The sequence below is a fragment of the Juglans regia genome, chromosome 7, assembly GCF_001411555.2.
Source record: "Juglans regia cultivar Chandler chromosome 7, Walnut 2.0, whole genome shotgun sequence".
Lineage (NCBI taxonomy): Eukaryota > Viridiplantae > Streptophyta > Magnoliopsida > Fagales > Juglandaceae > Juglans > Juglans regia.
The window spans coordinates 16,378,869-16,406,254 of NC_049907.1; the positions used below are offsets into that span (position 1 = coordinate 16,378,869).

Consider the following 27,386-nt stretch of genomic DNA (forward strand, 5'->3'; position numbering starts at 1 on the left):
ATTATTATGTTTCCACTTTTCCTAACGATGATATTGAAAAAAGGAATATGAGTCTCTTCAAGAAATATTTCAAGACAACACACCGCAGTGCATCTTCAGCTTCCACCACCTCTAACGGTGGTTATATAGTTAGCAATGCGAATTGCAAAAAATTGTCATTTAAGACAGCGCACGGTATGAGTAGGGACCAAGTATTTGGTCTTAAAACCCAGTTTTTTTTTTCACTTTTTTTGCTGTTGTTATTGTAATGAGGTATTTGTTGGGAAACCCCACCCCTCCTCATGTATCTTGTTTTCTTTATTTGGATGATATATTTGTTTGTTTAGGAAAAAAAAAAAAAAACTTCTTACAAAATCGACATTATTAAAAAATAAATGGGTAAAATTACTTCTACCAAACAAAATTAAGATTTCTTCTCAATTCTCATGTTTATTTTTTACGATAAAATATTTTTAATGAATATTTATTTTATGTAAATTAAATACCTTTTCCAATTATACCATGCGATATATATATTTTTTTATAAGTGAAGGTATACCATTGAATTGATAAAATTAAAAATGATAAATTAAAGATAAAAAGTAATATTCTTAAAAAAAAGTATTTAAGATCATTAATTTCGGAGAGCGAGAAGAAAAAAAATAATTTTATTTTCAGAAAATAGCATTTTGCATGGAGTCGGAGAGAGAAATGTGGAGTTGGTCAATGGCGGCGATAGGGAGAGGAAAATGGGCCAATTGGGGAGAGACTCTTCAAAGAAAGAGGCAAAACTTTGCTAATTACCCAACAATGCGCGTGTGATGATTGGCTAAAATTAAACACGCGCTAGAAGCGAGCGTGGGTAAAATCCTTTTTTTAAGGGTGTGTATATAATTAAAAGTATAATAAATGAAATGAAGAAATGAAATAAATAGTTAAAAGTCAGATTGAGATGAAAATGATGAGATAGAAGCTGGAGGGAGACTAGAGTGGCTTTGAAGAAGCAGAGCAAAAGCAGAGCCTAAACAGAGAAAGAAGCTCGGAGAGAGAGAGAGAGAGATTCATAAATCTCCAGGTCTTATCAATTTCAAACCCATACTTGTTCTTATCACTCAACTGGACCTTCTTCAATTACTCAAACTGTGTTTTGGAGAGACATTGGATATATGCGCGCGCGCGCGCGCGCACACAGAGTGAGAGAGGAGAGACAGAGAGAGTGTGTGTGTGTTTAGTCTTCTGGATATGCAGCTATCATTTCCAAGTTGGTAATTGCTGGAGTGTGAGAACGGGAGAGAGTCCCAAAAATCCAGAATGGGTACCCCGACAGCGGAGGAGCTACTAGGGAAGATCCAGGAGCTGGAGGCTGGTCAAGCCCACCTCAAGCAAGAGATGTCAAAACTCTCCGGCAACGCCAAATCCAAACAACCTGCCAACCACCATCACCACCAGAGGTCCCACTCCGTATCTCCTCAGCGCTCGGCCCTGCCGCGGAGAAGAGGCGGCTTGGAAGCCGGAACAGCCGCGTGGAAGAAGGGTTCGGCGTCGTTTCGGTATTCGTCGCCGCTGCAGAGAGAGAGCCGGAGCCGCGAGCCTGTTAATGCTGGGGGGCCCCCGGCCGTGAGTTTCACTGATAGACAGTATTTGAATATTTTGCAGTCCATGGGGCAGGCTGTGCATATATTTGATGTTAATGGACGTATAATTTACTGGTCAGTAGTTTGATTAAGTTCATAAATGTTTTTTTAAAGATTTTGATGCGTCTTTTGTACGCATTCGGGTATTGTTTAATATCGGTTTTTTTTTCATGGTTCTTACAAGTCTGGTGAGTAGCTCACTTGAGAGGTTTGTTTTACATATTTTTTATGGGTCTGTTCATTTGTCATTTTCTTTCCAAGAATATTGTGAATATATTTGTATACATATGTATATATGTGTCACGCGGTATATTTGATTTTGTTTGTGTTGGGATTTTGGATGGTTGTTTGATTAAATGCTTGTTGCGACTGTAGATTGATGGTCTTTTTTTGCAATTGAGAATTCAAGATTGACTCTGCGTCGTGATTTTGAAATTGGGTTGCTACGGTGTCAATGATAGACCCTGGACTTGCATTTGTAGTTTATATACTTACTGAATGTGTTCTTCTTTCTTTTTTCTTTTCTAAGAGGAAATAAGTGATCTTTCGTATTAATTACATAGCAGCTTGCTTTTGCTGTAACTTTTTGCAGGAACCGAACTGCTGAGAACCTATTTGGCTATTCTGCAGCTGAAGCCCTTCGCCAGGACGCCATTGAGCTTCTGATAGAACCCCAGAACTTTTCTGTAGCAAATAATGTGGTACATCGCGTCACCAGGGGAGAGAGCTGGACTGGGCAGATCCCAGTCAAGAATAAGAAGGGGGAAAGGTTTTCAGCTGTTACTACCTATACTCCGTTCTATGATGACGATGGTAGTTTGATTGGGATTATTTGTGTATCAAGCGATTCACGGCCCTTTCAAGAAGTGAGAGTTGAGTTATCAGGTATACAGAATTCAGAACCAGATTCAAGTTTTAGTCGGCCTAGAAGTGGCCCCACAATCGCAAATAAACTTGGTCTTGATTCTCAGCAGCCTCTGCAAGTTGCCATTGCTTCCAAAATTTCTAATTTGGTTAGTCTTTTAGTATTCTCAAGTTCCTTTAATTTATCATCTTGCATATTTTAATTCTTAAATCATCCAAACAGGCATCCAAGGTGAGCAGCAAAGTTAAGTCAAGAATTAGGACAGGAGAGAATAGCACAGATCGTGAAGGTGGGAGTGGAGATAGTCACCATACTGATCACAGTATATCAGATGCAGTTCTCTCAGACCAAAGGGAGGATGCAACTTCTAGTGGAGCTAGCACACCTAGTGAAGATATAGCTCCATCTCCTTTTGGTGCATTTTCTCATGGCGAGGAGTACCCTGGAAAAGGCTCCAGAGATTCTTGTGATGAGAATGAAGGGAAACCTGCAATTCACAAGATCATAACCTCTAAGGCAGAAGCATGGATTGGTAAGAAAGGGATATCATGGCCATGGAAAGTGAATGAGCAAGAAGGTTCAGATGCAAGGACTGGCCGATTCATCTGGCCCTGGTTGCAAAATGATCAAGAGAATGAACCAGTTCATAGTCAGAAGAGTCCCTCTTCTGGGCCGATACCAGAGATCCAAGTGAGTGAAGTTAATCGGGCTGGCAATAATGAGGCATCGGGGTCGTGGTCCTCTTTTAATGTTAACAGCACAAGTAGTGTCAGCAGCTGTGGAAGTACTGGCAGTAGTGCGGTTAATAAGGTGGACATGGATATCGACTGCTTGGATTATGAAATATCGTGGGAGGACTTGACAATTGGAGAACAAATTGGGCAAGGTAATCATCCTTTACGCTAACAGTCTATTCTAGTGAATTTTTTCAAGTGCTGTAATTTTAGTTAATGCTTGTAAAGTGTGTGATTGAATGAACAGCATGTTAATGTGTATACATCTATCCGGTTATGTATTGCTTGGTCCTCTACCAATCTCACATTGTTTTGCTGTGCTTTCCCCTTCTGCAGGTTCTTGTGGAACTGTATATCATGGTCTTTGGTATGGATCAGTATGTTTCTTGTCCTCTTGCTTTAATGAACTTCAGTTTTTATTTAAAAATTTAAAAATAAAAAAAATTAAAACTTCCCCTTGGGTAATTCAAGGGGAAGTTCCTCCAGTCCAATGGCCCCTAGAAATTGTTTGCACCCAAGAGGATAATAAAAAAAAAAAGAAAAAAAAGAACTTCAGTTTTTATGTGTGTGCATAAATACAGGACATGAATCCAGGTTATATTATTTGAGAGTAGATGCTGTAGTGTTGACTTCCAACTAGCCGAGTCAAGGCTTGTGAATCCATAGATTATGCATAAACTTTCCTGGTCTGCATGTTATGCACAATTGGATAGTGTGCTACACAAATTAACTAAATCCGTTTTAATGTGCATTATTAGACACTTCTTTTGTACTCGTATAAAATGATGATGCTGATGTATGAACTGGGATTCTTTATTTTTTTTCAGTTTAAATTATCCTTTTTTGCTATATGAAAACAAGAATCACATAAAGGTTGTGCTGTTATTCTCTTCGATTGAGATTGTATTTTTATTATTGCAGGATGTTGCTGTAAAGGTATTCTCCAAGCAAGAATATTCAGATGATGTAATCCATTCCTTCAGACAAGAGGTTTGCCTTCTAGTTATCTTGTTATTGTAGTTGTTGCCGATGTATTTGGGACATGAATAATGTTGAAGCTTATTCACACGACTCGTGAACTTGTATGATCTCTACTCATCTCATCTCATCTACTAATCATTACAAGTTTCCAAAATTTCTAAACAAAATACAATAAACAATTCAACTTTTTTCAAATTCCAAAAAAAAAAAAAATATTCTAACAATATTTTATTCAACTTTCAACTTTTATGTTATCTCAACTTACTATCCAAACCACCCCTTAGGGAATTTTTCTTTAGTACTTTGTGTTTTTGGGCTAAGGCTCTTGTATTGAATGGAGATAATTTTCATGATTTGCTTTAGTTGTTTCTTGTTCTAGCTTGTATTTAGGTGTATTCTCTTGTATACTTCCTGTATACTTGGGCTATGCCTATTTACTTGGAATAAAATTCTCTTATTAATTATAAAAATAAAAAAGTATGTGTTAGGAAATCTAAAAGAATACTAATTTATGTAGTTAAATATATCATTTTCATTTAATGATTGCACTCGGACATATTATTTTTTATTTTATAAATTTGACTTAATGATTTACAATGAGTCAGTTGATGATGTGATTTATATGAGCAAATCCCATGCTTTGGAAATTATATAGTGTAAAACTTTAAATAAAATTTGTATGTATTAGTCTGACTTAATGATATATATTATGAAATTCTAACACTAATGTGGAGTGGATGTTGTGGCTTTGTAGTACTAGTTATTTATCAAATAATATGGTGGTATAGTTTATGATATGGTTTTATGAAAGCAAAGCATAAGAAATTATATGACACTAGTTGTAGACCTGTGCGATATGTGGGAATAGCTAAACTACTTCAAGTCTTCAACGCTATATATAATTTGCTTTGCATAATTTGAGCAATTAAACCATAAATAAAACTTTTAAAAGAGTCTCAATAGTAGCACATTGATTTCAAATATTTTTATGAGCATCTTCGGCCTTGTACGGTTTCCTCTATTTTCAAAATTTTTTAAACAATTTTCAACTTCAAACCAAACATTTTCAGATCTCAAAAACATTTTCTGCTTCAACTTATTATCTGATCATTACCCAAACACAAAAATCAAAACAACTTTTTCAAAAATTCTCTCTCTTCGTTCACAAACCCTATAAACAATACATATAGAAATTTGCAAACCAATTAGGGCTTCAGCTTTACTCCTTTTCTCTCCTTCATTTCTATGTTAGTTATGGAAAACCTCGTGACTTTGCTTGAGTGGAGAGAGGGACAAAGAGCTCTTAATATAATGTAAATGTCTTTAGTCATCAAAAACAATAACTTATAGGCCCTTTTAACTTTCTCATAACTTCAATAATTTATAAATATTCATTTGTTATAACTTATCATAAAAAATATTCATTTGTTATGAAACTAAATAAGCATGAGCTGAGAAGGTAAAGAAGATATTGTAGGAAAACTAGAACTCTAAAATGAAAATTACTATGTAATTGGATATATTATCTTCATTTAATGATGATGTGGCTAAACAGGAGAAAGCTTGCTCCAGGAGAACTGAATTGCGTTTTTGTTTTGGATAGAAAGCTTCCTTAATGAGAACTGAATGATTTTTTTTTGTGAGTGGGAAGTGAACTGAAGGTTTTTTTTTTTTTTTTGTGGGATAGAGAATTGAATTGTCTTTCTTGGATTAGACAGAGAATTGAAGCATCTCTTTTTGGGTAAAAAAAAAAAAAACAAATAATAAATGGTTTCAAACCTTTAGCTTCATTAAGTTTTAATTTTTTAAAATTTATGAGGGAAATGTGATAATGTGGCTCAACATGAACGAAGCCAAAACTTCAAGAATTATATATGTTATACATATAGATGTGACTTTCAGTCCACACTTGGGATCTTTTTTATTTGTACCTGTCTATACACTGATCCATATGCAGATCATATTTTTCTACTTCTAATGAACATAAATTTGTTAAAACACTTGGTTTAAAATATGTTGTTGTTTTTGAAGGTATCCCTTATGAAAAGACTTCGACATCCAAATGTTTTGCTCTTTATGGGAGCTGTTACTTCATCCGAGCATCTCTGCATCGTTACAGAGTTCCTTCCACGGTTTATTCTCTACTTCCCTTTTAGAATTTTAGAATCAGACATTTCTGACATTTTTCTCATGTTTACATGTATAACAAAATTGATACTGATAGGGAACTTTCCAAGAAATGTAGTGTAACACCTGTGCTGATGTGTGTTTCTTGTATCTATGTTCAATTGATGCAGTGGAAGTTTGTTTCGCTTACTACAGAGGAACACAACCAAACTAGATTGGAGACGGCGGGTTCATATGGCTTTGGATATAGTGAGTATGAGTACTTGTATGGGATTCCTTGTTGCTTTAATTTTTCAATGTTTGTACTTAAGTAAGCTGTCTGCTTTTCCACTTTTTTTCTAGCTTTGGGCGGAATGAATTTGTTTGCATGTATGGGTCTTGTAATATCTTCCCCATAGTGATTCATGTATTATTATATTGTTCATTTCTTCTACAGGCCCGGGGCATGAATTATCTTCATCGTTTCAATCCACCAATCATTCATCGAGATTTGAAGTCATCAAATCTTCTAGTTGATAAGAATTGGACTGTGAAGGTTTGCCTTCTATCATGTGTATTTTTTTCTACTACCAATATAAGGGCATTAATCTTGTCAATTTTCATCTAAACAGGTTGGTGATTTTGGTCTCTCACGTCTCAAGCATGACACATACCTTAGAACGACGACTGGGAAGGGAACGGTATTAAACTGCCACTGAATGATTTCTTCTTTATTAGTTTTATCTACCCAATCTGTCTAGATTATATTACATGACACACAGAAATTCTCTATTGATACTACTTTTTTAATGTTGTTTAGCCTCAATGGATGGCACCAGAAGTTCTCCATAATGAGCCTTCAGATGAGAAGTATGTTGTGATCTTTAATGTCACTTGAAGTGTTTTGATGCAAGTGTATGTTTTTTCCATTAAATTTCCAGATTTAAACATACATTTGTTGTTACCGCTTTGGATACATGTAGGTCTGATGTATATAGCTATGGGGTGATATTGTGGGAGCTTGCCACCAAGAAGATCCCTTGGGATAATCTCAACTCAATGCAGGTATTGTTTTCATTTGAAAGAATATATCAGGCACTTCTAATTGAAGAAAGAAAACCATTGCGAGTAAATAAATTTCCTCAGTACTCAAAAGTAGATAGATACCTTGGCTGGCAATAAGATAATGCGACGTTCTGGGTGGTTTCTTTTTTAATATTTTAACATTTTTAGATAAAGGTAATTCTGCACATATGAACAATTTCTTTTGGATACGTGCAGGTGATCGGAGCAGTAGGTTTCATGCACCAACGGCTAGAGATACCTAAGGACACGGATCCACAGTGGGCTTCTATTATCGAAAGCTGCTGGCATGGGTGTGTTATCTTTATGATTTTCGCATAGTTTGATTTCCATTTTCTAGAGCCACAAATGAACTTAAATTACAAGCAATGGCACCTTGCAAAATAACCATCTTGGTGTGCTCATGTGTGACTAGAAGCCACGCCACTTAGAGCTCAACAATATATTCACACTAGTTGCCCAAATACTTGGGATTGCGATCCTATTACCGAGTTCACAGTGCTTGAGTCCCAATAATGCTTTAAAAGGTCATGTTATTTGTTTGGTTTATTTTAGCCTGGAATTCATCTTGTAAGATTTCTAGTCTGATCTTGTGGAAATATCACTTATTTATTTATTTAAAAAAAAAATCTTGTGGATGGCTATCATTTAATTTTTAAAGGTAGTTTGGTGTGGGGGGGTTGGATCAATATGCAATATGATGATCATTATAGCATCAGTGGTCAATTTAGTTGTTTTCTTCTTGACCTCGTATTTCTGTAGTTTTTAGTTAGATCTTCCATTATGGGTCAACTTGCAAATATTTATCTAATATGCCAATCTACAACTACATGAAAATCAGAGATCCAGCATGCCGACCAACATTCCAGGAATTGTTGCAAAGGCTTAAAGACTTACAGAGACAGTATGCCCTTCAAGTTCAGGCTTCCCGCTCTGCAGCTGGAGATTGCCCCCAGAAGGAACTGTAGGCCCAACACATTGTGCTTTGGATTTCTCTTTAGATATTGCCTTCGAGTTCGGCCGGCTTTTTTTCGCGGCCAACAGACCGCCATCATGATCAGCCCGTGAAACTGGAACCACAAAGCTGAAATTTGAGATAATTTTGGTAGTGATATGGGGTTGGTTTTGTGAGATATTTGTTTATTTCACTTGTTTATTTCATGATTATGCTCTAAAGACAAACGAACACAAGCTATTTGACACAATGTCTCACAAAGCGTGAGAGCATATTGAGAGCCTTTCACTATATATAATTACCGTACATATGTGTGAATTTAGAAATGATAGAGTAACGTTACAAATGAGGAAGAATAGGAAAGTAGATGAGTTTCCATCTTTGTATTTAGCCGTTGGGTATCTTTGTTTCCATGTGTGGTTTTGTAGCCGTTGGGTGACTTGTGTATGGCTGGGTTTCCATGTGTGGCTGGGTTTCCATGTAAGGCTTAGTAGCCGTTGGTTTCTGAGTATGAGTATTTTCAATAGTCCCCCGCAAACTGTGCCGAGATAGAAGGCCAAGTTTGGTGCGTAAAGGATAAAGCGCATGACGTCCAAGAGGCTTGGTGAAAATGTCGGCAAGTTGAGAAGAGGCCGGAATGTGCCGGGTATGAAGAAGACCAAGAGCAACACGTTCTCTTACATAGTGATAATCAATCTCGATATGCTTGCTTCGGGCATGGAAAACTGGATTGGCAGTCATATGTAGAGCACTGAGATTATCACAGAACAAAATAGGTGCCGCTGGAAGTGTAACACCAAGATCACGTAATAGAAATGAAATCCAAGTAATTTCTGCAGTGGTGTTCGCCATGGCTCGATATTCTGCTTCAGAGCTAGATCGGGATACGGTATTTTGTTTCTTGGCAGACCAGGAAATGCAGTTACTGCCTAGAAAAATGCAGTAGCCTGTGGTGGAGCGACGAGTAAGAGAACAACCTGCCCAATCTGCGTCAGAAAATGCATAGAGATTAAGTGTAGAATGTGAGCTAAAATGAATACCAATTTCAAGAGTACCGTGCAAATAGCGAAGGATGCGTTTTACCATTTTGTAATGAGCCATAGTGGGAGAGTGCAAAAATTGGGATACAAAGTTAACACTAAAGGCTAAGTCAGGGCGAGTAAGGGTGAGATATTGAAGTGCTCCAACAATACTCCGATAGTGACCCGGATCTGGAAAAGGGACATCACTTGTGAGTCCTTTAGTTTTGGGCATCATAGGTGTGCCCATAGGTTTACAATCTTTCATCTGAGCACGATCCAATATCTCTAGCGCATACTTAGCCTGAGATAGTGTAAGGCCATCTGAGTTGCGAGTTACTTGAATTCCCAAAAAATAATGCAAAGGACCAAGATCTTTCATAGCAAATTGTTCCCCAAGAGCATGAATGAAAGTAGTGAGGTGAGTGGGGTCAGAACCCGTGAGAATTATATCATCAACATAAAGTAATAAATAAATTGTGCTTATAGAGGAATTATAAATAAATAATGATGGGTCAGCGGAACTACAAGTAAAACCATAAGCAGTTAAAAAATTACTAAATTTATCAAACCAAGCACGAGGTGCTTGTTTTAACCCATATAATGCTTTATTTAATTTGCACACATGAGAAGAAAGAGTTGGATGGATAAAACCTGGAGGTTGTTCCATAAATACGTCATCTTGAAGGTCACCATGGAGAAAAGCATTCTTGACATCGAGTTGACGAATGTCCCAATTATGGACAAGAGCAAGGCTGAGGACGATCCGTATGGTGCATGGTTTTATGACTGGAGAGAAAGTCTCGGTGTAGTTAACACCATCAATTTGGTGGAATCCCTTGGCAACAAGACGAGCTTTAAGTCGATCTAAGGTACCATCTGCCTTGATTTTTGTTTTGAAGACCCACTTGCATCCAATAACATTCATTTGAGGTTGATGAGGTACAAGAGTCCAAGTGTTGTTCTGATGAAGAGCTTGAATTTCTTCTTGCATTGCTTTGGTCCAACCTGCATGGTTAAGAGCAGAACGGATTGTCTTGGGTTCCTTGGGAAGTTCGATTAGGGAATGATAGTGAGCATACTTGGGATTAGGTTTGCGGATCCCAAGTTGAGATCGAGTGACCATGGTGGGATGAGAAGGTTGTATGGTGGGTGGATCACTATTTGGTGGAGGAGGGTTGGGTGTTTGAATGAGGGGTGATTCTTGCAGAAGCGGCAAAGACGGCAAAGGAATGTGATCAATCTCATGTTGTGTGGGGATAGGCGGTGAAGGAGGTGCCTGCATAGAGGAAACACTAGAACCATCCAAGGGATTAGAAGGTAAATTGTTAGGGGAACGCCAATCAATAAAGGTAGATAAAACTTGATCACCAGGGGAGGGAAGATGAAGATTTCCAGGTTGTTTATAAGGAAAAGAGGACTCGTCAAAAACAACATGTCGAGAAATAAAGGTTCGATGAGATGTAGGATGATAACATTTATAACCTTGATGTTTGTCACTATAACCCATAAAAATACAAGGAAGTGTTTTGGGTTCAAACTTGTTTTGTTTAGTATCCCAAGTATAGGGATAGCATTTTGAGCCAAAAATCCTAAGGGAGGTATAATCCGGGTAGTGACCATAGAGAAGAAAAAAAGGAGATTGAAGTTCTAAAGTAGAAGAAGGGAGCCGATTTATTAAGAAAACAGCAGTTGAAAAAGCTTCGACCCAAAAACGTTTAGGAACGCCACTTTGAAAAAGTAAGGTCATACCAAGTTCACGAATTGTACGATGTCGTCGTTCTACCGAGCCATTTTGCTCGGGAGTGTGAGGACATGAATATTGATGAAAAATTCCTTGGTTTTGAAAATGCAAATTTAGTGGATGGCTAGTGAATTCGCCACCGCCATCGGTTTGAAAAATTTTAATTTTTTTGTTGAATTGTCTTTCAATTAATTTTTCAAATAAGAGAAATGCATTAAAAAAATCAGATTTCTTTCGTAAAGGAATAAACCACATATATTTGGTGAAGGCGTCAACAAAACAAGCATAATATTGAAATTTACCAACAGATAAAACTGGAGCAGGTCCCCATAAATCACAATAAATTTTATCAAACATATTGAAGTCATTATGCGAAGATTGAAAAAAAGGAAGTTTGCTCATTTTTCCTAGTTGACAACTCTCACAAATAGAGTTGGTTTTAGTTTTTCCAATAACTGAAATAAGACCTTTAGACTGTAAAACTTGGAGAGTGGAAGCTTGAGGATGTCCCAACCGTTGATGCCACACTTCTTCAGAAACTGTACGAAAGCGATTTGAGAAGTGTGCTTCAAAGGGTGGGGACAACACATATAAATTACCCTTCCGTCGGCCGTTCAGTAAAATGCGGTTGGTCGCCCTTTCCTTAATAGAAAAACCAACACCATAAAATTCACAGTTATAAGGATAATCAGAAGTTAATTGACTAATTGATAATAAATTTTTTGCCAAGTCAGGAACAAGTAAAACATCTTTTAATTTGATACACGAGTTACCAGATTTAATAAAAGTGTCACCAAGGTGTGTAATTGTGTGAAGACTACCATCACCAATGAGTACAGCATTATTACCAAGATATTGACGAAGATTAGAAAGCATACCTGAATTACCTGTCATATGGGCAGAGGCACCTGTATCAGCTGTCCACTCGGTATCATGAATATTATTTTCGAGGGTCATGGCAGCTAATGCTTGAGGAATATCATTGGGTTGAACAGCATGATCGAACCGGTGCCAACATTTAATTGCGGTATGCCCTTGCTTCCCGCATATTTGACAAGTCGGAATACGATTATTTTCTTTGATATTTTCATGGACCGTTCCAGAATGTGGTCCGTGATTTTTGGGCCCACTATGTTGACTATGTTGATGGCCTGGACGTGCCACTTGTGTGGCTTGGGAAAAGCCACGTCCACGGGAGGACCACGGTCTCCCTTTGTTTTTGCCGTGACCCGTAGCATGACCATAGAAGGCAGTGTGTTGCGCGTTGTAATTCTCGTGCAACTGGCTCCTCGTTTCAAAGCCCTGCAGCAGCGGCACTACCTCTGAATAGGAGGGCATCGGTGGCTTGAGCATGGTGGTGGTAAAGGGCTCATATTTGGGGCCGAGTCCATTGAGGAGAGCAAACACCTTGAGTTTATCACTCACGGGTCGTCCGATTGCTGCAAGATTATCACAAATGGACTTAAAATTTTTGAGATGTACCTGAAGAGAAACCGAGTCCTCCTTGCGCATGTAGGTTAATTGCTGAGTGAGTTGAAACTCCCTTTCTTGGGAATCTTGGGCATAGGCTTCTTGAAGAGCATGCCACACTTGATAGGAGCTGTCGAGGCCAACAACGAGACCGAGGGACTCCTCGGACAGAGTACCGATGATCCATCCACGAAGCAACCTGTCTTCCTTCCGCCATTTGAGGTAAGTAGAGCTAATTTGAGGTTGTGTGGTATTTGTTGGGTCATCGTTGGGCTCATATTGGGGTGGAGAAACAGAGTCCGTGAGGTGAGGCATGAGGTCTTGGCTCTCAGCCAAGGCCACGACTTGTTCTCTCCATAAGGGATAATTTCCCTGGTTCAAACGGAGAGTGACAAAATTGTTCACTGAGAGGGAAAGGGCTGCCATGGGAGTAAGACTCTCTTGCTCTCACAAGGCTCTGATACCATAAAGACAAACGAACACAAGCTATTTGACACAATGTCTCACAAAGCGTGAGAGCATATTGAGAGCCTTTCACTATATATAATTACCGTACATATGTGTGAATTTAGAAATGATAGAGTAACGTTACAAATGAGGAAGAATAGAAAAGTAGATGAGTTTCCATCTTTGTATTTAGCCGTTGGGTATCTTTGTTTCCATGTGTGGTTTTGTAGCCGTTGGGTGACTTGTGTATGGCTGGATTTCCATGTGTGGCTGGGTTTCCATGTAAGGCTTAGTAGCCGTTGGTTTCTGAGTATGAGTATTTTCAATATGCTCTAGTATTTTCAATATGCTCTGTGCTGGGTATCACGTCACACCCAATGTTTTAGATGGGGGAATGAAAATATAAGAAGTCACTTAAAAACAAAATTTGTACAAGAGAAAATCCAAGCTCTACTTTCGAGAGACCTAGCACTAGCACTGGCACTAGCCTTTCTTCATTTGTATGAATGAATATGTTTTAACTCTTGTGATTCTCTATTTTCCTGCTTGTTTTATGCATACTTTCTTTCTTTTACTAACTATCCGATTCCCAATTAATAAATACAGAGAAAAGTAAACTCTTATTAATTACTTGCATCTCTATCATTAATGGAGTCAATCTGATTAACACGTGTATTTTGTCGTTCTGCTCATCATTCTTACATCTTTTATTCATCAATCATATATAACACATTTGGTAAGAGAAATAAAAAAAGAAAAGAAAATCATGCCTAGTTTTTGGTTTAGGGAAAGATGTAGAAGCTTTCCATTCACCTTGGCTTGCTTGGTGTAAATTGTAATGTTAGTATCGTTGGTCATATTTCCGCCGGTTTTTTGCACCAAAAGCTTAAAATTACGAGTACAAATCGATGTATCAAAAATCAAACGTTAAGATCAAAATGCAAGTCAAAACTATGAGTGCTTTGGCACCAATTACATAAACTGCAAACTCAGTTTATAAGATTTTTGTAGCAAAACTTGTAACATGTTTGGCATTTTCCTAAACCTATGGGCTAAAAATCGATTTGAATTCCAAAATCTAGGGGTGCACCGTACGCATCAAAGCAACCTGGAACGATGACTATTGAGTTATTCTGGTATTAATTGACTGAAAAGCATTCATCAGCATCCTAACTACTCAAGAGTCAATTCACATGGTGCCAAATGCATATTTCAGAAGCAAACATGTTTGTCATGAAGACAAGATAGTATAGCTGCAAGTCCTCATCGTTCATATTACTTTTCTTAGTTAAGGTCATCATTCCTATTTCAATAACTCCAATGCCTTTTCTACCTAAGCAAATGTCGGATGGCAGCAACAGCGTCACCTTTGTGCTCCCGTAAGGTTCTCTCAGCCACCTTTGGGTCCAACTGTTCCCAATGTTGACCAAAAAACATAAGCCTTTGGCAGCAAAAGGGATATACGCTAAAGTGCAAGCGAAAAAATACGAGGCAACAAACCTCGAGTTCATTTGCGATTATGTCAACATCAGCTGCCCTGATCTTAACAGCAGCCAGTTCTTTCTCTCTGCATGAAAGAAAAAATCATCTTTGATTGAAATACAGTGAGAATAACAACACAGAAATGCAGAAATATAGTAGTATAGGGTGAAATTATCCCCAACAAGTAAACTCAAAGAAAAAAAAAAAAAGAATTTGTTGATTTGAGCTGCATCATGTAGTTACTAGTTAAGAAATTAATAGTAGCTAATACAGTTATGTTGCCAATAAGCCTGAGATTCTGGTCATTACTACTATCATGGCTATAATAGCATGGCGGTGCGTTTAGTAAATTTAACTTCCACCTGTCAAGACCACATGCACCAAACGACTCTGATAGTGTTATAGTTCAAAATAGTCTGAATTGAATTACAACCTGTAAGAATTCCTATTTGCCTATAAGATGTTTAACAATATAAGACCTTTTATTAAAGTTTTTCTCCACTTTTTTCAATAAGAATTTTTTTTATAAGTTTTTTCAATAAGAAAATTTATTATTAAAATATAAATAGTACCATTATAATTGAAGCATGTGAAGCTAAAGCAACATCAAGAATGCCACGACCTTGAGCACGCACAGGTGATGCTCTTGTATATGTCCCTTGTACTTGGGCTCTTGCCTATTCTTATGATCAATAAAACTTTGTTTACTGTTAAAAAAAAAAAAAAGAATGCCACGGCCTTGCTATGATGGGGACCTGTTTTATGTATTTTAGAGACACAAACATGTAATCTTTCAAAGGAAAAGTAAGACAGAATGCATACTTGCACAGTATGCATGAAAATGAATACGCAAGGCAAAGCAAAGATTCCAACGCATTCAACAGAAAAAACCTCCATAAACGTAGTTAACCAAAAAAGTCCACTATTGCAGTCAAATACATACACACACAAGTAACAAGAAAACCACAGAACCAGGTTACATTAATCACAATATAAAGACAAAAGACATCAGGTATCAAACTCCAGCAACCAATATTTCCGACGGATTAAAAAAGGACATAAAATAATCATTAAAATTTAGTTTAATTCCGTTTTAAAAATAGTTTTAGCTCTTCAGAAAGCACCATTTTACTATGACAAATACCGTTCAGAGCTTGTTGAGAATGAGTAAAAGCCACACTGATTTTCCACATTCAAAAGAGAAAAAATCAGAGAAATATTTATACTAGTTCAACTATTAACTACAATATATACTTAACGACTATAAAACGTGACTTCATGAATTGATCAATCTCTTAGCTCGCGAAATCAAAAGCAAAAATTCAAAATCATAGAATCCGTACTTACCTCATTTTTGTAGCTTTCCAATCCGCTTCTGCTGATGTAGCGATCGACGCCATCGCCTGACACGTCATCCAACAAAACCGTGAGGAAAAGTAAACACACAATCACAATGAACACTAAATCTTTTCCATTTTTTGAAATGCAGTGAGTGCGTCTCAAATTCTTTTATTTTCCTGCGTTTTATTAGCATCCAAACAGAGAATTAAGAGAGATAGAGAGGATCGAACCTCTTGCACACGAGTGGAATCGAGCTGGCGATCTTCGACGCGGTCGGTGAGCTTGTCGAAGGCTTTGCTCTGTTGCTGCAAGTCCTTGGAATCCACCACTCTCTCAATGCCTCCGTCGTCTGCTCCCTCCATTGTTTTGATCGATGGCTTTCTTTGCAAAAACAAAATGCGAGAATCTATAACCCTAACTCTACTAGCTCTGCTGTGGAGTATGGACGACTGAGGAGCCCGTAGAAGGAAGTCAAGTTTTCGGTATTATTCTACCACGTGAGAAATGATAGTTGTAGTAGATATAATTATTTAAAAAAGAAAAATAAATTAGATATTTATATGAAAAAATTATTTTTTTAATAATAAATTTTACTATTTTACAAAATAACTGAATGATGTTTATATACTCTATAATTATATTTAATATTATTTTTCTATTTTTTATTCGCTTAAGTTCTAGATACAAGAATATATCATTTTATTATTATAATTTTTTAATTTTTTAAATAATAATAATAATATTAAAATTTAATAGAGGAATTGTGTCTGTGGGGTGCAAATCGGTAAGACTTTTTCACTATATATGCGGTATATAAGCGTCCGCACCATAAGTGCAGGAACTTTCTCCACCCTATCCCATCATCCGGGATATCCACTTCTAAAATGTTGCCAATTGTCTTAACAATCTGCACCACACACACTCGATTCATATATGCTAACGGCGTGGCTCTGCGGCGACACCATAAATATGGCGTGTAGTTCGATAGTGGCGCCATTAATACAGTGTAGTTTCTTGGCCTTGCGTTTATCCCTTATGAGCTATAGATGGTCTGTTGTTGATAGATCGAGGGCTCTCTGCATTTCCCGTTGTGTTCTATGCAAATCTCTGGGTTCTGACCACAACCGTGGGATGTTAGGCTGATCTATCTAATTGATTACTTGACTATTTTCTAGGTAGATGCTTTGCCCCCAGCGCGGTCCTTGTGACCCCTTGGGCGAGGCCCAGTGGGCTTTGTGGAGTAGAGAAGATTTCCTTACAATTATCCCGTCAATTCCTCTCAGACAAGTCTAAGGGGAATTCTTCCTTCATTCCCTTAACTTTTGCTCTGCAAGACTACCTGACCTTCTTTGCTGTGAGTCGAGCAACAGTTAGCCTCCCACTCATGTGGCTGTATTGTGTCAGTTACGTTTCACATTGAATGACATCCCTTCAGTTCTTGCGTCATGACTTTGTGTTAAGCAGCCATTTATTTTGCACTTCGTATCAATATATATGCTCTGCAGAAGTTACGATAATCGAGGGATTCTGGTACTTTGGGGGACAAGTGGAGTTATGCTGCCTCGAGAGTTTAAACATCAACCTCGTCTATATATGGACCCTTCCTCCCTTGTGGAAATTCATTATACTCATTTTGCCTTTTACTTTGTTTCCCGCATTCCTTGTTCACTACTTGAATTCTCTGTTCCTTTGTTTTCCTTTGATTTTCTCCCGAAAGTTCTTCACCTTTCTTTCGATCTATCATGGCTTTGAAGAAATCTTCATGCCCTTCTAGACAAGTCGGGTCCTCTGGTGGTGCTGAGGCTACCGTTGGCCAAGGTGGCTCCACCCTGAATGAATTCGCCGGATTTTTGTGGCGATCGGTGATACTACTATCGAACTGGAGGAGTTTAAGGTGACTTACAAGGTCCCTTTGAAAGTGTAGTTTGTGGTGCCCTCCCCCACTGAAGGTACTCCACCATATTTTCTTGCGGCCTTAGGCTGCCATTTTGCTGCTTGTGCGAGAAGTTTTGGACTCCTTCGAGTTGGCACCTGCTCAACTTCCTCAAGTGCGTGGAGGATTCTTGTTTTGTGCTGCGTCATCTGGCACTGCGTGTTGAAGGAGGCCGAGGCAGACTTCTTGGACCTCACAGCTCGCGAGTTCTTCATCACTCACAATATTGTGCAGAAGGGTCGGCACCTATCACAACTTCCAGTCGGTCCAAGAATTGGTTCGGTTGGAGGCACAACATATTGTTGTGAAGGAGTACAACCGTCGATTCTTCTTCTTGTCGGGCGATGGATGTGAGTACCTGGTCAAGCAGGCCTTTAACCGTCGGTTTCTCGTATTTGCAATATTTGGTACAGTTGGTGGAGACACGGCTGCTGCCCAAAACCAACCCCATAGGTGGCACTTAGGCTCAGAGTCGTTCGTGCTTGGGTGAAGGTGCATCCGGACGACGTTTCTTCGGAGGCTCTAGTGACTGAGGACAACCTTCCCAATATCTGGCCCCCCTGGCCAACTTCCGTTCTAACCTAGGTTTCCCCATAAACCCTATCACGTTGCCTGCCCGCAGCCATTCCCCTAGCTTGCCGGTAGAGGGGAAAGGGAAGAAGCCCAGAAGGATATCGCCCACTTGGTCTGATTTTGGCAATGTCCCCATCCCTCCAGGGGGCCCGTCCATTTTGGCGCTCTTGATTCGGCCCGAACCAAGAGCGCCCAAGAAGATGGAAACAATAGTGAATCCTCATCGTGTCGCACTGTCGGTCCAAGATGTTGCTGTTAGGGCTACTCTTGTCATTGAGGTCATTTCCTCTGATGATGACGAAGTGGCGGAGACTGCTGTTATGGCCGATGAGGCGATGGTACCCAGAATTCCCAACAAGGGGAAAGGCGATGAGGTCGTCGAGGAAGTTTTGGCCAGCCTTCGGACGACCGCTTTGCCCGGCCATGCCGATCGAGTCCATGAGATGGAGGATAGACTCCAGAGGCTATTCACAGGGGTAAGATTTTAACTTACTGACTCCTTAGATTCTTCGTTTATTTCTTTTCTTGGTCTTGACTTTGAATTTTGTGATAGGGATTGGAGCTCCCGACAGCCTTCATCGTGGACGACCAAGAAGAGGTGAGGAAAGAGGACCAGGTTTTTTGTTTGCTTGCACAGTTGGCCTTGGATTGTGCGGCTAAGGAGCGAAAGCAGAAAGAAGAAGCCAATGAGGCCCTTGCCGACTTGATAATGGCCTAGGGTGAAGTCGGTGAGCTTCGCATTGAGGCCTCACTTGCTTCCGAGGCGAGGGAGACATTGTAGCAGTCCTAGGGGTGTCAAATCGTGTTAACGGGTCGTGTTCGTGTCGTGTCAGAGTATATACATTACAGTTAATGGGTCAACACGAACACGACCCGTTAAGGGTTTCGTGTCAAAATTATAAATACGAACACGACACGGTTTGATAACTGGTTGACACGACACGACCCGTTATGACACATTAGGAAATAAATTGACACGACACGATCTGGCCCGTTTCAACCCGTTTACATTAATGGATTGAACTGACACGATATGACACGATCCGACACGACCCGTTTTATCCCATTATAAATTTTAAATATAAATAATATCTAAAAAAAAAAACTACAAATCTAAAGACTAAAATTACAATCCAAACAAATATCCACACACATTGTAACAATATATTAAAATTACATCTCAAATACGATAAACAAAACACACATAGTAAATATATTAATATTACAATCCCAAATATAATAAAAATTAAAAACACAAATCTAAACAAATCTAGAAGATGAAGAATGAGGTGGAGCGTCCTCCAAGCCCTTGCCCTTGTTGTTCTCCAACTCCATTACATTTTCAGTTAACTCGTCCAATTTAACTTCTTCTTGTATTTCTATTAAAAAAAGACATCAGTAAAGTTTTATATTATTGAAAAATTACAGTAATTTATTTAATAAAATACTATAATATTACCTTGCTCCTCACCATATAACCAATCTCTAGTGCAAACTAATGCTTCAACAATATCTGCTTTTAGTGCACTTCTAAACTGATAAATGATACGACCACCAACACTAAAAGTAGATTCAGATGCAACTGTAGAAACTGGAACACTCAAAATGTCACGAGCCATACGAGCAAGATCAGGATAACGAAATTCATTTCCTTTCCAAAAGGAAAGAATATCAATCTTTGCATTTCTTTCTGCCCTAGGTTCATCCAAGTAAAGATCCAATTGACTTTTTTTCATATAGCCAGAAAGTTCATCAGGTCTAAATGTATCAAATTCCTGTATACAAAAAACAAATAAAAATATTTTCAAGCCAATATGTGATATGAAACAACAATATAATATATCATTATTAAACAAAAAAGATTATTTGATAATTTAATAATTTATTCTTGTTAGAAAGAATTCTTTGCCATCTCAACAAACCACAACAAAGCTGAAAGATGCTAATACAATCAATCTTCGATATTTAAAACAGGATTACTAGCTAGTTTATCTCCTGATGACTGGTTATATTGACTGCTCATCATGACTAACTCATGATAACTCAAATTTTTTTATTTTTTGCGTACTTATGACTTGGTTTTTTTTTTCAATTGTTTCAAGATCTTTGGCACTTTCAAATTAAACCGGCCAGTGAAATAATAGAGACCAAACTGTTCTAAAAAAAATCAACCTTTCCCTCAAATGAGTTCTTTAACTTCCTTCTCTCTTTTAAACTGGCCAGTGAAATAATTAAATCAACATTTCCCTCAAATTAAACCGGCCAGTGAAATAATTATTCATGATCTGCGCTTAATCCCAAATACAATTACATACAGAAGAACATTACAATTTTACATACAGAAGAAGCATAAAAAATTCAATCCCGACATCATGGGTGTTACGGGCCTGTTTGGATGCCGAGAAAAGCTATAGAACAACTGGAATCATGGGTGTTACGGGTTACCCCTGTTTGGATGCCGAGAAAAACTATAGAAAGTTTGTACAACACATTTAACAACTCGAAAATCACATTTTCTTACAGTGGAAGGCGCGGCGTGGGTGACGGGCGTGGGCAACAGGGCGCTGGCGGCGGCAAATGCGAATCCGTGGTTTAAATCTTTGTGGGCGACTCGGCGTCACCGTGAAACTAGAAGGGGGCGGCGTCACCGTGAGGCGCGAAGACTGAAGCAAACTGGAGTGGAGGCGACGCGACGTCACCGTGAAGATGAGTGGAGCGGCGAGCCTGGAGGGCGGCGTCGTCGTCGCAAGGAGCCGAGGAGTTCGACCTTCGGATAGCGTTTCTGAAGAAGGAAGAACGACGAAACACGAAACAGGGGGGGCGGCTGAATCGGGCTGATTGAGTTAGGGTTTTTTTTTTTAATTAGTTTTTATACTTTTAGTTATAGCCTTTAGCTTATAAGGGTAAAGGGTATAAGGGTAATTTTAACTTTCTTAACGGGTCATAACGGGTCATAACGGATTATAACGGGTTGACCCGTTAAGGTATCGTGTCTTAACGGGTCAACCCGTTTTGACCCGAACCCGTTAAGACTAAACCCTAACCCGCTTTTATCGTGTCGTGTTCGTGTTGGGTTAACGGGTCGTGTCACATATTGCCACCCCTAAGCAGTCCTTGGACAAATGTCAGTTGGAGCTTGAGCAGCTGCAGGCCGACAACCAGAAGTTGTGCCAATAGCAGGACTCTGACAGTCGAACGAATAAGTGGCTGACGAAGCAGGTCGAAGATGTCAACGAGTCTCTGGCGAAGAAGATGAAAGCCTTGGAGGAGGAAAGGAAGCAGAAGAGAGAAGCTGAGGTTGCCCTGGAAGAAGCCGAGCTGGTTCTAGGAGCTCGTGAGGCTACTATCCGTAGCCTACGAGAGGAGTTGTCTTATGTCCGTGGTTAGGGGTGTAAACTCAAACCGGAAAACTGGTCCGGACCGGACCGAACCGAACCGGTTTTGAACTAGTCCGGTCCGGAACCGATTTTTAAAATGTAAAAACCGACCAGTTCTGGTCCGGTTCCGGTTCCGGTTCTGGAATTTTTTGGACCGGACCAGACCGGTTGATTAAAAAAATAATAATAATATTTTTATATATAAGTTTTATACAAAATATTTTATACATATTAAATATTAATATATATAAGTTTTATATATAATGTATAATTATAAATTTTTATGTGAAATTTTTATATATAATATATATAATTATATATATATTCATATATGAAATAATTTCTTCTTATAATTTATCAATTATTACATAAAATATTAATACTAAATCACTAAAAGTTTATAACTAATACTAATATATAACTTATAACTATACCAATAGTCTAATATTAATACTATTATATAGTCTAATATATTAATAAAAGTATAAAACAGTTTTTTTAAATCAGTTTTTTTTTTTTTTTATAAACAAATTTTTAATGACAAATTGTGAAACTTATATTTAAAAAAAACCGGAAAACCGGACCGAAAACTGGTAAAACCGGAAGTACCAGTTTAGGAGGGTAACCGGTGCGTAATCGGTTTTGAAAAATACAAAACCGGTACATACTGGTTCGGTCTTAGATTTTATCCAAAACCAGACCGGACCGGACCGGTTACACCCCTATCCGTGGTATTCGCGAAGATGCATGGCGCTTTGGCTATAATGACGACTTAAAGCGGATGAAGACTCACATTCTTTAGAATCCCCAGTGCAACCTCAGGGTCATGAGCGTGGGGGATTTTCCTCCACATTAGGAGTCTCTGAAGCAGGGTGCTCTCCTTAGGAAGGGTCTAGTTCCGTGCGGCCTTGGTGATGACCCTGCAGGGAACGATCCTGCCCATTGAGGGTGGACTTTTTTGGGCAGATCTTCTTGCTCTTCAATGTTGTTGTTGTCCCAAGGCTTTGAGGCCTTTTCTTGGCAAATCTCCTTGCCATTTCTCTGCTGTTGTTGTCCTTACACTCCCCCTTCTCGTTCTCGCCCTTTTGCTTATGGGGCTTTGCTTATTCTCACCCTTTTGCTCATGGAACTCACTCATTCTCGCTCTTTTCCTTATGAGGGTTGTCTTCAAAGCCATTCCTATCCGTTGTCTTCGCCTCCTCCAACAGTTTCTCATACCTTTCCATAGTCAGTAGGTGGTTTTGGGCAGCTCCAGGACGACGACTATCACCATACAGGTCAATTAGTTGCCTCACTACATCCTTGTTGATTTTTTTAGAGGTAACCTCGGGCGTTATCGACACGTCGTAATGGTGGAGATATTTGTCTGCCACTTTCATGGAACTTTATTTGATCGAGCTCGATGGTGACGAGTCGCCTTCGTAGTAACTTGTTCCTTGTACCCTTGTGACTTTACGTTGTAACCTGTCCCTTGTAGCTTTGCAGCTTTATGTTGTAACTTGTTCCTTGTAGGTCAGCGGCTTTATGTTATAAGTTGTTCCTTATATCTCTACGGCTTTTTGTTGTAACTTGTTTCTTGTAACTCTGCGACTTTATGTTGTAACTTTCAACAATTAATAATATTACCTTTTGTTGACTATATTTGCATCTCTTTTTCGTTGTTCTCTTTTCTTTTTTTTTTTTGTTGGCCGGCTTTTGGGGGGGGGGGGTTTGGCTGTGAGGATTTGCCACATAGTTTTTGCAGCCCATCCCACTAGTGCTCGGCTCATATTTGACGACCCTGCCAGCCGGCGGTCTTCTTGTTCGTGCCCTCTTTGTCGGTCCATATAGCCATTTTCCCGGGGCCTTAACGATTTTGTTTAATGGGTCGGGTGCTCTTCACATTATCCTTTAGCATAGATTTGTTCTTCGGAAGTTGTGGGGTTGAACCTGCTCTCCGCCGCTGGGAGTCAAGTCGGCCTTGGGCCCAACTTGTCTCTTCAGCCCATGGGGAGGTAAATAGTCTGGGCAGTTTGAAATTGTAACCACCTTTTTCCATTGGCATAGATTTGTTCTTCAAGTAGTCGTGGGGCTGATCCTGCTTTCCGCCATAGGGAGTCAAGTTGGTATTGGGCCTGACTTGCCTCCTCGGCTCTCGGGGAGGTAAATAGCCTGGAAAGTTTGAAATTGTACCTGCCTTTCTCCATTATCATAGATTTGTCCTATTCAGGAAACAAGAATGTTATCATTATTTCACTTTTGGCCACATAAACTAATGTCGCAAACCTGGCTTCCCCTGTCTATGCCGCATAGTGCTTGTTCATGATGTGCGTGTTGATGTTCTGTGTTGCTAACGTCCGCTTTGATGATGTCCATACCTTTCGCTTCATTATTCTGGCAATCCATAGACTCGGCCTGCTCTCCATCTGGGAGATGTCAAAATGCCTCATGCCAAATCGTTTTTTCTCCCCTGGGGAGGTAATTCGGACAGCAATGTAGTTGATCCACTCCTTCACCCCGGTTGGGTCGAGGAAAGTATTTGGGTAGTTTCGGGACTGAACCCACTCTCCTTCGCGAGAGGAACAAGACGACCTTTGGCTCATCTCATCCCTTTGTTCCCCGTGGGAGGTATGTTGTTCAAAGAGTTTGTTCTGGACTCGCTCTCGCTTGTTGACACTGCAGGAAAGAGTAAGTTTGGTTCAAGCTGGAGCTGATCCCACACTTCGTTGTAGCTAGAGTCGGAGTAAGTTATTTGAGTAACCGCAAGGCTGATCTCGCTCTCCACTGTGGGAGGAATAAGGCAACCTTTAGGCCTACCTTTCCATATGATATCCCGTAGGGAGGTAAATCGTTTGGAAAGTCTGTTACTGAACCCACTCCCGCTCATTGACGCTTAAGAGGAAGGTAAGAGCTTTTTCCTTGAGGAGTGACCCACACTCCGCCGCAAGAAGGATAAGGCAACCTCTGTTGCCCCACGGGGATGTAATTTGGACAATGATGTGACTGATCCGCTCCTTCGCTGTGATGAGGGTCGGGGTAAGTTATTTGAGACACCATAGAGGTTGGTCCCGCTCTCTTGGACGAGGAGGTTGAGCCACCTGCTCACCTATCATCCTTCGTGGGGAGGTAGGTAGTTCTGACAGTTTGTTCTGGACCCGTTCTCGCCTATTGACATCATAGGGAAGGGTAAGTTTGGATCAGGCTGGTGCTGATCTCACACTTCATTGCAGTAGAGGACGAGGTAATTCATTCGGGGAGTTGTGAGGCTGATCCCGGTCTCCATTGTAGGAGGGACAAGGCAATCTTTAGGCCTACATTTCCCTACGGTATCCTAGATCAGCTCCAACCTGTTGACACTTAACGAGGATGGTAAGTTTTTGTCTTTGGGTGGCCAATGACCGATCCATACTCTTCTAAAAGAGGGATAAGACAACCTTTTAGGCCTACCTTTTTCCTTTTTGCCTCGTGGGGTGGTAAGTTGTTGATGGAGCTCCCGTTTAGTCGACTTTGCTGATGGAGATTGTTGATTTGGTTAGAAGGGAGTTCGCTTGATGGGTTATGTTATGTTCTTGAAATTAGCCATTGAAATACTAACCTTCTTTTATTAGGGCCCATAACAGGTGCACGAAAATATATAAATTCATGACAATAAATCGTCTTAGCAATAATATTTTCGCAGATGCTCTGCATTCCAGGGGTGTGGCAGTTCATTTTCTTGGGAGTCTTTGAGGCGGTAAGAGCCCAGGCGGTTTATGGCGAAGACCACTTAAGTTCTCAGACTCACGCGCTTGTTGAAGCATCTCTCGGTTCTTCTTTTATTGGTCTCGATTGTTACTTCAGCTTTTAGTCAGACTTCTTCTAATAGTTCTAGATGTTGTTCTAGCCTCCTATCGTTAGATTCTTGTTCGAAGTGCTGAACTTTGTAGGTGAGAATTCTGATTTCTATGGGTGGCATCGCCTCGTGGCCGTATGTGAGAGTAAAAGGGGTTTCCCCAGTCAGAGTTTTCACCGTGACATGGTAGGCCCACAGGATGGCGGGGAGTTCTTCTGCCCACTCCCCATTTCTGTCATCGAGCCACTTCTTGAGCATTCTCATCAACGTTTTATTGGTCGCCTCAACTTACCCATTAGACTGGGGATGTCCCGTGGATGAGTACTAGAACTCGACCCCCAATTCCGACACCAATTGCGGTAGTGATCAGAATTGAATTGCCTCCCGTTATCCGATATGATGGTGCGCGGGATGCCAAACCTGCAAACTACCAACCTCCATAGAAACCGCGTGATGTTGTTCGTTGTGATGGTTGCTAAGGCCTCAGCTTCGACCCACTTGGTGAAGTAGTCTCCAGCCATCACTACAAACTTGACTCCTCCTTTGCCTAGGAGAACTGGGCCTACCAAGTCGATTCCCTATTGGGCAAAAGGCCAAGGTGACCTGATCATTGTCAATTCCTCCAGCGAGCAATAGGGCATCTTGGCGTATTTTTGGCACTTCCGCGCTTAGTCCAAGGCTATTCGTCTAGCCAGCCTTTGTATTTTGTTTATGTTTTAAGGTGGGGCCATGTTGAGGATGGCCTCCACCTTCTCGGGGTTGGATTTGATTTCGCATTCGAACACCATGAATCCTAAGAACTTTCTCGAATTGGCACCAAAATCGCATTTTGCCGGGTTCAGCTTCATTTGATACTGTTGTAATATCGTGAAAGCCTCCCTTAAGTCGTTCAGGTGCTGTTCTAGGGTTCCACTCTTCACCAGCAAGTCGTCCACGTAGACTTCCATGTTCCTTCCTATTTGGTCCTTGAACATACGATTGACCAACCTATAGTAGGTGGCACCCACGTTCTTAAGCCCTAAAGGTATTGTTGTGTAACAGTATAAGCCTTGGTTAGTGATCAAAGAAGTTTTCTCTTTGTCCTCGGGGTTCATACGAATTTGGTTATATCCAGAATAGACATCCATAAAGCTTAGCATACAATGACCCGTTGTGGAGTTGACAATCAAGTAGATGCGAGGAAGCAGGAAACTATCTTTCGAGAAGGCTTTATCGAGGTTGGAGAAGTCGACACACATTCTCTATTTACCGCTTGGCTTCTTTATAAGCAACAAATTGGATAGCCATTCCGGATAATGGGCTTCTTGGATGAATCCTGCGCTTAGCAGACGGTCCAATTCCTCTGTTATGGCAACGTTCTTTTCTGTATTGATGCTTCGACGCTTCTGCCTCACCCCTTTAGCCTTTGGGTCTACACTAAGGTCGTGCTATATGACTTCGGGCGCTATTCTAGGCATATCCTCATGGCTCCAAGCAAACACATCGTGGTACTTAGCGAGAAGTTGTGTCATGGCACTCTGAGCTTCAGTTGTCATTTCGCTGCTAATCCTTGCCATGATTTCTGGTCGGTCTGAGTTGAGAATGATAAGCTCCAATGGCCCGATTGGTTCTGCTTTCTGGAGCTCCTGCTCATATCGAACTTTGCTCATGACCTCCATGCAATCTGGAGTTAACGGCAAGGCGCAAGCACCCTTTGCAGGATACACCTCGTTTACACAACAACTCAGGTCTTCTGAAATGGGCTTGCAAAAGATGGGAGAGATGGTAACTAGGAGAGGGCGGCATTGGGATCGGGGAGTCTTTGATGCCAAAGTTAGTAAATATTCTTGAAAGTTTGTAAATAAATGAAAGA

At 39.9% G+C, this 27,386-nt stretch overlaps 3 protein-coding genes across 3 annotated transcripts; 1 reads left to right on the forward strand and 2 right to left on the reverse strand.

Annotated features, from left to right (window-relative positions):
• The first annotated feature begins 941 nt into the window (after nucleotides 1-941).
• On the forward strand, nucleotides 942-8,630 carry LOC108979503 (serine/threonine-protein kinase STY17-like). Its single transcript, XM_018950192.2, has 13 exons — nucleotides 942-1,688; nucleotides 2,206-2,626; nucleotides 2,701-3,364; nucleotides 3,549-3,589; nucleotides 4,134-4,202; nucleotides 6,225-6,325; nucleotides 6,491-6,569; nucleotides 6,757-6,855; nucleotides 6,932-7,000; nucleotides 7,120-7,169; nucleotides 7,283-7,364; nucleotides 7,581-7,675; nucleotides 8,224-8,630. Exons 1-13 carry the CDS (start codon nucleotides 1,291-1,293, stop codon nucleotides 8,348-8,350), a joined length of 2,295 nt encoding a protein of 764 aa, XP_018805737.1. The 5' UTR covers nucleotides 942-1,290; the 3' UTR covers nucleotides 8,351-8,630.
• Nucleotides 8,631-11,679: 3,049 nt separating this feature from the next.
• On the reverse strand, nucleotides 11,680-12,490 carry LOC108980124. Its single transcript, XM_018950959.2, has 2 exons — nucleotides 11,979-12,490; nucleotides 11,680-11,742 (listed from the first exon to the last, which is right to left on the reverse strand). The coding sequence occupies exons 1-2, from the start codon at nucleotides 12,451-12,453 to the stop codon at nucleotides 11,696-11,698; spliced, it is 522 nt and encodes a 173-aa protein (XP_018806504.2). The 5' UTR covers nucleotides 12,454-12,490; the 3' UTR covers nucleotides 11,680-11,695.
• Nucleotides 12,491-14,115: 1,625 nt separating this feature from the next.
• On the reverse strand, nucleotides 14,116-16,339 carry LOC108979501 (huntingtin-interacting protein K-like). Its single transcript, XM_018950189.2, has 4 exons — nucleotides 16,071-16,339; nucleotides 15,847-15,902; nucleotides 14,518-14,584; nucleotides 14,116-14,427 (listed from the first exon to the last, which is right to left on the reverse strand). The coding sequence occupies exons 1-4, from the start codon at nucleotides 16,200-16,202 to the stop codon at nucleotides 14,347-14,349; spliced, it is 336 nt and encodes a 111-aa protein (XP_018805734.1). The 5' UTR covers nucleotides 16,203-16,339; the 3' UTR covers nucleotides 14,116-14,346.
• Nucleotides 16,340-27,386: the final 11,047 nt, after the last annotated feature.

Coding starts and splice junctions, on each gene's coding strand:
- LOC108979503 (XM_018950192.2), top strand. CDS start 1,291: ATGGGTACCCCGACAGCGGAGGAGCTACTAGGGAAGATCCAGGAGCTG. Junction 6,856..6,931: donor ATAAGAATTGGACTGTGAAG/GTTTGCCTTCTA, acceptor TCATCTAAACAG/GTTGGTGATTTTGGTCTCTC. Junction 7,170..7,282: donor AATGAGCCTTCAGATGAGAA/GTATGTTGTGAT, acceptor GGATACATGTAG/GTCTGATGTATATAGCTATG.
- LOC108980124 (XM_018950959.2), bottom strand. CDS start 12,453: ATGCTCAAGCCACCGATGCCCTCCTATTCAGAGGTAGTGCCGCTGCTG. Junction 11,743..11,978: donor CCATATGACAGGTAATTCAG/GTATGCTTTCTA, acceptor TTTTCTATTAAG/GAAAGGGCGACCAACCGCAT.
- LOC108979501 (XM_018950189.2), bottom strand. CDS start 16,202: ATGGAGGGAGCAGACGACGGAGGCATTGAGAGAGTGGTGGATTCCAAG. Junction 15,903..16,070: donor ATTCCACTCGTGTGCAAGAG/GTTCGATCCTCT, acceptor ATGACGTGTCAG/GCGATGGCGTCGATCGCTAC. Junction 14,428..14,517: donor TAATCGCAAATGAACTCGAG/GTTTGTTGCCTC, acceptor CATTGGGAACAG/TTGGACCCAAAGGTGGCTGA.